This window comes from Cystoisospora suis (assembly GCF_002600585.1).
Source record: "Cystoisospora suis strain Wien I chromosome Unknown contig_5934, whole genome shotgun sequence".
NCBI lineage: Eukaryota > Apicomplexa > Conoidasida > Eucoccidiorida > Sarcocystidae > Cystoisospora > Cystoisospora suis.
Window position 1 is genome coordinate 1 of NW_027158723.1, and position 10,146 is coordinate 10,146.

The following is a 10,146-nucleotide window of genomic DNA, read 5'->3' on the forward strand; positions in this document are numbered from 1 at the left end:
GCTCAGGCGACCCGCCGTTGCAGCTCAGAGCACCGGCGGACCCTTCCGCAGTGCGGCCGCAGTAGCGACGCGGCAGCACAGTTCTCAGTTTTTATTCTTAGCCTCCAGTCCCTGTACGCACGAGTGTACGGACTAAGGAATTGCGTGGAGCGCCGCCAGGAAAGAGAACGCGACACTCATGTGGTAGCCAGCGATAGTCCGGAGCGAGAGGGGCTCCAACCGTCCCAGTCAAAAACTCTAAAGTGATGGTAATTACTAAGTTGTGTTGCTAAGTATGTTATGTAAGCCCGACTACTGCAGGAACAGCCGTCCTAACCGTGTGTGAGCTCCCCGACGAACAGTAGCACTGCAGTCGCAGAGAGTGCGGGCAGCACACTACCACGTGTAAACGTCGCCGCAGGAACCCGAAGGAATCGATTTTGTCTATTCACGAAGGCCCGACAAGTATCACTGTCACGGACCGACACGCGGCGTTGTCGGCTCCCGGCCGGCCGGTCGCGACACGGCATTGAGCGACGGAACGGCATAGAGGGCGGCGCAGAGTCGCACCGGGTGCGTTGCATCAGATAGCTAATGAGATTGCTGCGGAAGTACCCAATGTTTACCAAGCCGATTGTGCTGTCCGGGAATACATCGCTTTGATTACCCATGTCGACTCGAGGCAGTTCTCCCAAGTTCAGTTGTCCTGCTTCACAACGACGCGCCCTGCCGTCTTGAGTGTTCTGTCGTGTCTCTGTGGTGTTCTTACTCTTGTTATGGCCAGGGCCCCCTACGAGTTTGTTTTGCATGCGTCACCGCGCCGGTCCAGGGGCGGAACCACCGTGGCCTCTTCCTACCGGGAGAGCCCGGAGAGATCTACACAGTTTCTTCGGTTATCTTCTTTCCACGCAGTTCTTTCCCAACCGTTTCCCACAGATTTGTTCCTTATTTCTCAAAACACGATGGGAGTTGCGAACCGAGGTAGATTTTTTGCAATAGCCATAGCAGCAGCGGTGTTCCCGTTGCTTGCTGATGCTGCGGATCCCCCGCGATTCCGCCTGCCACCTCCTCAACAGCCGCTCGGGCCCGAAGACTTAGAGACAAATTCGAACAGGGTAAGCGTTACGTGTACAACAGCACAGTCGCACACCTCCTTCCAGTCCGGGTATCATCCGTGCTCGCTTTTAGAATGGACTGTTTGTGGAGCTTAAGCAGCGAGGCAATTCTTCAGCGTGCTACGCGATGTTTCGTTAACTGAGATGGCTATGTCGCGGCTCGATGAAATGTGCGGCGCCTACGACGTTTGCTGGCAAACTGGGGGCATTCGCGCGGGCAGCGACGCGGCACAGCAAGAGCTGGCGGTGATGGTCTTCAGCGATAGGGCGAGTCTGCACAGAGCAAAAGACAGCCCCCCCGTGCGGTGTGCTTGCCTTTTCCCAGGAAGCCGTCGTGGACATGTCGTTTGAAGGTAGACGGGAGGTCACGCTTTTAGCGCACCATACGCAAGGCATCAAATTGAGGCTCGTTCTCCCGCGTGGATTCTTCCCGCTTGTCTTGGGCATTCGTGAGGGCTTCGATCCAGCCCGTCCCTACGATGATTTCTATGCTTACCGGGAGGACGTCGGTGCTGGCCGAAAAGAAGCAGGAGTAGTCGTAACCAGCATAGAGCGGGTTGCTGACGGCGATGGTAAGGCGGCCAGCGCACCAGTAGCCTCTCAGCGCCTACAGGTCAGCTTCATGTGCTGCGGAACTAATAGTGTTCTGGTTGCCCCCTGGAGGCTGTTCGTTCAGTTGTTTGAGTCCTCATTTGTGACACTCCACTGTGGCCTTCTGTTCAGGAGACGATGGGTCGGGCGCTGAGGGCGGGCGTCCCGTCCAGGCTGAATGTCGAGTGAGTGCCACGGGACCTGGCAACAAGACAGTCGTCCTCGGCATGGTCGCGGAACACCTTCCCGGTGAATACAACCCCTATTCTGTCCTTGTTCGGTTTGTATAAGTGCGTTCAACATAGCGACCACCTCTTGGCATCAGTTGCGCCCGTTGTGTCAACACGGTGACAGCTCTCAACAGATGGCCCGTCACAATCGGGTGGCACCAAGGGAAATACTCGTTCATGGACAGGAGAGTACGTGTCCGGGGGACCGACTGGCTTTCATCGGACGGCGCGAGCAGCAGCCGGCGAAACTCCGGCTACGACAGCAGATTCCATGTGTGCCGAGCAGCCGCGAGACTTTTGACATAACCTGGGGATTTTTTATTGAAGTTGAGGTGAAGACCTATAACTGCCAATCAAGAAACATCCCGCCAGCTTCGAGAAAACCTCATGCGGGGTGCACAGCATTGTGCAGCGGTCTAGCACCTGATGCGCCAGGTGCGTAGCCCCCCTGGCCTTCGGCGAGGACATTGCGAATTCGCATGACCTGTTTCGACAGGTGCGTTTCTCTGTTCGCCTGTAGTGGGAGCAGGACCTTGCCTTCAAAGTAGACACCGTGAGAGGGGGTGAGGCGTTTCTGCATGGCCAGCCGTCACCCGCAGATATCGTGTGTCTGCGCCAGACACCGAGAAAAGGCAAACCGCCACGGGCATTAGGTATTATCCGTCAACGCTTTCAGAAGCGCACGCAAGTTCACGATGGGACGGCGATGTGTAGCACAATGGAAGCACGCCCACAAAATTCCAGTTTTCCGTGGCATCGGCTGCGCTGTAGCAGGGGCAGTCTCCAGTACACCCAGTTTCCAACTTCAGGTCCAACACCGCCACGAACAAAACCCCCCTTCCGAAGCTGCGCAACCCGCATAACGAGAACCATCCCCGACAGTTCCCAGCCGTGTCTTGAGCGCTGAACAGACTCAGCAAACCGTACTGGGGGGTGCCGACAGGCAAACAACGGCGTCCGGCGTGGCGCGACTTTTTCCGCGAATGCGTAGAAGTGTCACAGCGTTACTTCTGGAGTGCCCTGGTGACAGCGCATCCGTCCCCTCACACTTGCTCGGCCCTGCTCTCCGCGGCTGTCGTGACTGGTCAAGAACTCATTGTTTTGGGCCAGCGCATAACCGAGATGCCCTCGACTCAAGCAAACGCTAAGTCAGAGACATCCTACTGCTCTGCAGCGCCCGTCTTCGCGGTCTTCCCGGTGACTCATATCTGTGCCAAGACAGCGGCTCGAGCTACGGCTTGGCGGACAACTTACCACGTCACGGATACTACCCTTTCAACGATATTTCTCCAAGGGAGCGACTCATCGTCCGTGTGCCTCTTTTACTCGGAGAGTGTCGTCGGCAGCGCAACCCCATCCAGATTCAACGGCAGTAGCGAATGCTTTGACCCTGCTTGTCTTCAAGTGGGACAGTGCTTTTATACTTCAGCGATCGTACCCAACACGCAAGACTTTTCTCTTTCCTTGCGTTGCCTTGTGATTCACCTTGGCCTGCATGCACATTTCAGGCCCCGGTCGCATTTTGTCTCTGTCCTAGCTGCTTTTCCACTCTTGGACCCTCACGATTGTTGCCAAGTGGAGTCGGCTTTCCCAATCCGAGGTCATCTCGTGATTTCGTTTGCCCTCCGGAGCAAACAAAGAAGAACCCCGTCTCTGCTTTACACTTTCAGTTGGTCCTCTTTCGTCCTCCGAGCTCTTTTCATCTCCACCTCTTCTCGCAAACGGGCTTCTGCTTCATCAGCTGCCGTCACACTCCGGTCCCTGTCCCTGTCACGTTTCTCGTTGATTTGGTGCAAGACGATGACAAGGACTAGCAAAATCCAGAAAACTGGAGAGGTCAGACCCCAGTTCTTTTCTGGAACAAACGTCTGCCACATACTCTCTGCCGTGCGAGCCTTGTCTGCGAGCTCTTCGGCTCGTTTGTTCGCCGCTTCACCCCCGCCACCATTCTCTCCGACAATTTCCGCTTTTTCTTTTTCGTCCCGTCTGCCAGGTCCGCTCTTTTCACCTCTTGTGTTGTCCCTGCCTGCCGACCATCCCACCTGTTCCCGCGACTGGCACTGCGTTACCTCCGACTTCGCGTTCTTGCTTCCAACTGACTGCAAGTCCGTTGTTCTGTCACCACCTCGGGTACCGCTCACGCAGCCGAAAAACCGTGTTCTCCCAAAGACTTCATGGGGACAGAAGACAAACCAGCCTGATCTCCGTCTCTTACCACAGCTTGCGTCCTCTCTGATCTGGTCCTCAGATACGCATACTTGGGGCGGATGGGTGCGATCCGGTGAGAGCCATGGCTTGTCGCGGCCGGACAGTACCTTAGTTGCACCAAACTGGTGCCTGCACTCTCGCGAACTTATTACACTCGGTCCGTTCCAGGGCGGGGAAGGTTCTCCATTCTTCCTTTCCGTGCGGGGCCGTAGAGCCACCCATCGTGAAAATGGCACCCGCGCAGGCCCATCTGGAAGCCGACTGGACGAAAGAACGAGTAGCTGAGCTTTTCCATCATCCGGCCTGGGATTACGCGGGAAGCTGCATGAGACAGTCAGCGGGAGGCCCGGGCTACGTGACTCCCTCCGATGGATCACTGTCATCCGGCAGGGAGGGGAAGGGGACAAGTCTTTCAGGGCACAGCAAACTCTATGGGAAATACACATGACGGGAATCTGGTAGCCAGGAACGCACGAGGGGACAAATGATGCTGTTCTTCGTTCAGAGCCCTCCTCGTTCAGGAAGTGCACAATGGATCGCCGGAGAAATGCTTGATATCCCTGATACCAGACGTGTGACCGAGGACCCAGTCCGAAGTCACACATGGGCTGCAGTGAAACGGGACATGTCAGAAGCGTACTACAAAAACTTTTGAGCAGTACCTTCGTTGTGATCGGCTGCGCCCACCGACGCGCAATCTTCGAAACGCCAACAAAAAGTGACAAAGCTGGGAGCAAGACCACCACAACGTATCTGCACCAGCCTCAGCTTCACTGCTGCCCCTTGGTCCGCTCTCGAGAACCAGCCGCCACAAAAAGCCGTTCGGAGTCACATTAGATTGCATCTGTAGTGAGACGTACGAGGACTCTTTGAACAGTACGGCTCTTGTTAAAGGCAAGGTGACAAGCAGCGCGTGGGTCTGAGGTCTAGGGCTGGGGCTGTGGGTCCAGGTTAAGCGCAGTAAGCCGTCTGTACTCAACCTGTCTGCGTGCTAGGTAGACTGCAGCGGCACACGGCTCACGCGGCGCGTACTTTATCAAGACATCACCGAGGCGAACCACTGGTACGCCAAAACGCAGCTGCCTCCAAGGGTTGTACGGAGTATCAGTCCACAACGCGACTAGATGAGAAAAAAACTGCAAAGCCGGGAAGCTTGAGAGCAGAAAAATTTTGTAAAACTTCAGCTACTGGAACAGGAATCCCGGATGTAATGGAAGGCGTGGACTGAAAAGGCAGGTAAGTGTCCTGCATCGCTCCGGGGTTCTCGCCGTCGGGAACCCCGGTCTCACTGTCTCGCAGGAAGGCTTAGAAGAAGTCCAACGACGCGGCCGCAGCCCAGTTTGGGGTGTCAGAGTCTCTTTGCCGGGCAGGCGAAGTTGAAGTGATTAAGATTTCGTACAGCGAGGAAGTAGGCGACAGCTCTACCGGACCCGGGCTGTCCCGCGGAAAAACCTGGATGCACGTACACATACACAGATCTTACCTCGCGGACGATAAACACGCCACAGTGGATGAAACAAACACAACTGAAAGTGAGAACACAGTTGCGGTCCCCGACGCGACACTCCCAAAGAGAATGCCAAGCGTCTAGACACACCGATCCAGCCTAACACCGCCAGCCTCTCTCCACCGGGAGGGGACTCACGAACGCTGCAGAAGGGCGACAACCCCGCTGAGCCTCTTCACGCACTCCATGAGCCAGCTTCTTCGTTCTGAGCAAAATGGGACTGGGCGTTCTCGCATATGACCGGAGACGGGCTATCTACCCTCGAAACTGCATGCGCGTTGCTCGTGAGTGGGTGTGGCCCTCCAAGCGCAGGTAGATCCAACTGCATGCATGCTTTACCTTGGGCATTAACAGCTCATTTCTTTCGGCGCCCGGCCACGCCTCCGTCTCTGGCCAGTTTTGTGGATACTGCAACAGCTGTCGCTGTGTGTCCGGACAGCAGTCCATCCCGCTGTTTGCTAGCTCCAGCCATAGCCCAGGGAATGCAAACTCAAGAACGTCCTCCGGTTGCTCGTTCCCGGCGAGTACCAGCACAGCCCAGTAAAGACGCCGCAGACCTCTCTGGCACGCGGTCGCAAACGAAGCAAGAAACACAAATGCGACCATGAGAAACGCAGCTCAGAAGAACGCCGGCACGAAGAAACTTCAAGCGGGAGCCACCTCTACGGGCGTAATGCTCTTCGGCGCCTATGGGGAAGGCCCAAGAAGGGGGCGACCGAAGGCTAGCAAGCTTCCTCCGTTCCACCACCGACATCAAGTCTGGAAGCTCAAGAGAATCCACCTTGTGAAGATCCACTGCAGCAGGCTCTTTGCACGGTATGTACTACGAAGCTCGGGAAAACTTTGAACGCGTCGGAAAAGATGTAATCCTCCAGCACAAAAGCACGGGAGCACTCGCCCGTACGGCGGTGACGAGAGGGAGAACCAGAGCCGGAAGGGCGCGGATGCGGAGAACCGGAGGAAGGCGATGGAGTGTCCACGCTGCCAGCAAGAGAGGAAGCAGTGGAAACAGTAGTGGCGGCACGGGAAGCAGAAGACGACAACTCAGCGCACGCTGGCGCATCAGAACGCGGGACAGCGTCCAGCCAAGAAAAGGAGCGGGGAACGGTGGGAAACAGGACGGAAGTCAACGCGGGACGAAGGGAGCTCATAAGGGCGAGCCGACGTGCTGGAAGCGTGACCAGTCCCGGAGGACTTATAACACAAGGTGTCACGTCCCGAAGCCTGGTGAACCGTTAGGAGAAGTCGAGTGGAATGTTCCAGGAGCCAAGGACAGCCCAGATGCCTCGAACACCGTGTGAGGGAAAGAATAAGCTCGGTAACAGAAGGACGCAGGCCGTCAACATAGTAGTATTCGACAAGGAAAACCTCCCACTGGAGACAAAGCGCAGCACAAAGGAACAAAGCGGGGGGGGAAACAAGAACTACACAACAAAGACAGGAGTCTACTGTACGGAGATCGCCTAACGACTAACAGGAGAGACAAACAAACTAACACGAGGCCAGAGAGGCGAGGAGAGAAAAATCGAACAGAGAACTCACCTCGTTCTCCGAGAGGCTCACAAAGAAAGTACATCCAAGACCACCACCACTAACCTGCTCGTGACGCTCGGACTTGCAGTACAGAGTGGACCACATCCCTACCCGACGCCACCGAGACATACCACCTGCAGGGCACGCGGCAGGACCAGAAACGACGCCACCAACACGAAAAGGGCGTCCTAAAGAATGCTGCCGAGGGTCCCAACGAGCAAAACACAAAGGGGAGAGCTCACCGTAACGAGAGCTGACCTCAAACTCCGACTTATCCTTCCTGTAGACCCTGCAAAAGAGAACGGACACAACTACCAGAACACACAGTCGTGAGGGACAGGGGAAACACGCGAAGGGGGGCAAGAACCAAGGCATAGCGCCCGGGAGATCACCAACAGCTCAACAAGCCTCCACAGCACCACGGACGGGAGTGACAGCAAGTCAGCGACAGGGAATGGCTAATAGAAGAATGGTACGTAGAGAGAACTCGGCCGAAGGACCGGAGACCGCGCCAAGAAGGGCGTTGGAGGCACCGAGCGCCGCTCTAAGCGCGGAATCGCGTGAGGAAACGACACCAAGTGTCAGAGTTCTGGACTCTGACCCTTGAGTCTATCTTTGACTACGAACCTATAAGGTTCGTAGTCAGGAACTGTACGTGTTAGCGCTATCGTGTAGTAGTGACCTCCGTCTTATAGTCAGGCATGTGTGTAGACACTTAGTTAGGAAGTTGGTTCATGGCGAGTTAGTCCCTTTAGGACATTAGGAAGTGCATCGGACAGCCGGACGACAGCTAACTAGAAATCGAGTGTACCGTGGTCGAGCGCCTGCTGGTCGACACCGACCCACAAGGCAACGGTGGACAGTGTTACTTGAGTGCGCCGACGTGTGAACATCAGTCAGTAAGTATTGATGTCGTGTTTTCAAGATACCTGTCGAAGCGTGTATGCGTTTGAAAGACTCACTAGTCTTCAAGTGCCTTGTATAGGACCTTTTTGAGAACGTGACCAACATTCGTACTCGTGTGGGTAAGTGTGTGGGGGGAGTGGAATTTGTGGAGGAGTGAGAAACAACACATCTGAAGACTTCGACAACGAACGATTGATTCAATAACAGAGAGAACGGTCACTCCAAAGAGACAAGGACTCCTAAAGGAGCCTGCGTTTATCCTTTGAGCAACGGTGACCCAGTCTCGGGACAGTTGGAGGCCAGTCATCCCTTTGGGTCACATCACGCAAGATTCCCCGAAGACTCGCACCATTTCTTTTTTTGTCAGGCAACTCACTGTGGTTCTACCGCTACGAGTGCCTAACCACCCAATTAGTCTAGTTTCTAGACTATTTCGACGGTACATCCGTCCCTTAGTACTTCTGTTCACAGACATCTGGTCACCCCGCTCATCACAGCCGACGAGCTTTTTCGGGTGCTAGCCCCCAACTGTGACAGATTTACTTATTAAATGGTAGCACCGCATGGTTCGTCCGTTTTTCGGTGTAATAGGCGTGCTCGCGACGTGGGGGGCCAACAGGAGTATAGGCAGTGAAACCGTGTGGAGAGCTGCGTCTTGCGCCGGGTGATGGAACAACGGTCTCCGCTGAAATTTGCGACGATTCCGGAGAGAAGACAAAGAAAGCAAGATTTGACGTCCCAGTGTCACAGGTTTCAGGTAGATAAACTCAAGACCAGATCAGTCCTTCCACTCGTTCTAACTGATACTCTGCACTACAGTCAGTTCCTCTTAGGGAGACGGTTGTGTCGACTGTTCCCTGGTGAAGTTACCTGGGTCGTAGGTCATCATACACTCAGTAGCCGTGGTGGATTCCCCCACAGTGCGGAGTTGGAGCCCAAGGACCCCAGTGAGTCGCTCAGTGTCGCCGGTGACGTCGGAAGCTAGCCGGTACTTCCAAATCCTAACCATTCAAAACCTACTCCCTCACCTCCCGGTAACCACTTGACGTCGGAGCTCCAGGAGTAGGGTGATTCCTGCTTCTCCCAACCCCCAAATTCTGTCCGATCTAGGACTTCCAACTATCTAGTTACGCTCGCCTTGCCGACCGTTAGTCGCGTTGAGGTCATCGATCAGGTTGTCCTAAGTTCCTCGGAACCGGTTTCGTTGAGAACGGACTCGACTCTCTTCGGAGTTTGTCTTTCTCAAAAAAAGGGGAGGAGGGTAATTTTTTCTATTGATCACCAAGTCTCGTTGTGCACCTTTACTTCATGTCTATTCTCGTTCACTACACACACCCATTGTCCAGTTCACACACGTCGAGTTGAACGTTAAGGGGGGACAGTCGTTTGCCCGGGAGGACAAACGACTGTCCCCCCTTGTCACGGATCTCAGAACTGATCCCACTTCTTTGCGTGTGACCCCAGTACAAAGAAGAGGGTCTGAGGAGCGTCCAGTTAAGATTACACGCGAGAGGGGTGCGGTCTGGCCGCCGATCTACTCAGTTCCACTGGTAGAAGGGGGTGTTGGCAACTCGTAGCTGTCGCGGAGATGCAGAGCACCACGGATCCGAGTTAAGCAGAGTGTGCTGTGGGTCCAGGTATTCAGGAGAACGCCTCAATTCTCGGTCGAAAGCTCTCCCGCTTCCTCCCGGTGGACGTCTCTCACCTGGGAAGCTAAGAGCTCGAACGCGCCCGGTTCAGAGAGGGGAGGCCTTTGGCTCAAGCCTATTACTGAGAAATTTTCTTATCCCTCTCAGGTCCATCAACGTTCATAAGTACCTGATCAATCCATCGGTTCAGGCACCTCGGCCCGGGGACCTTCACCCACTCAACTCGTCCGAACACAGACGAATCAGCCACCAAAAAGCTTGAACTCACTAAACAACCACTCGAGTTTGGTTTTCCCAAACATAACAACAGAAAAGGGGTAAAAAAGGCGAAACGCCTCCTCAACTCGTTCACTGGACGCCAATTCACAGCCAACCTGCCAATCGAAGAGGGATCCAAGGCCTTGCGCCACCGCTTCCGTGGACCCTTC

General features: G+C 55.1%; 3 protein-coding genes across 3 annotated transcripts; 2 read left to right on the forward strand and 1 right to left on the reverse strand.

The window, feature by feature from the left end:
* The first annotated feature begins 740 nt into the window (after window positions 1-740).
* CSUI_009722 (uncharacterized protein) lies at window positions 741-2,097 on the forward strand. Its single transcript, XM_068069833.1, has 3 exons — window positions 741-1,094; window positions 1,420-1,666; window positions 1,818-2,097. The coding sequence occupies exons 1-3, from the start codon at window positions 756-758 to the stop codon at window positions 1,973-1,975; spliced, it is 744 nt and encodes a 247-aa protein (XP_067918189.1). The 5' UTR covers window positions 741-755; the 3' UTR covers window positions 1,976-2,097.
* Window positions 2,098-2,659: 562 nt separating this feature from the next.
* On the reverse strand, window positions 2,660-5,847 carry CSUI_009723 (uncharacterized protein). The gene has a single exon (XM_068069834.1). The coding sequence runs from the start codon at window positions 4,726-4,728 to the stop codon at window positions 3,574-3,576; it is 1,155 nt and encodes a 384-aa protein (XP_067918190.1). The 5' UTR covers window positions 4,729-5,847; the 3' UTR covers window positions 2,660-3,573.
* On the forward strand, window positions 5,427-8,290 carry CSUI_009724 (uncharacterized protein). Its single transcript, XM_068069835.1, has one exon. The coding sequence runs from the start codon at window positions 6,449-6,451 to the stop codon at window positions 6,929-6,931; it is 483 nt and encodes a 160-aa protein (XP_067918191.1). The 5' UTR covers window positions 5,427-6,448; the 3' UTR covers window positions 6,932-8,290.
* Window positions 8,291-10,146: the final 1,856 nt, after the last annotated feature.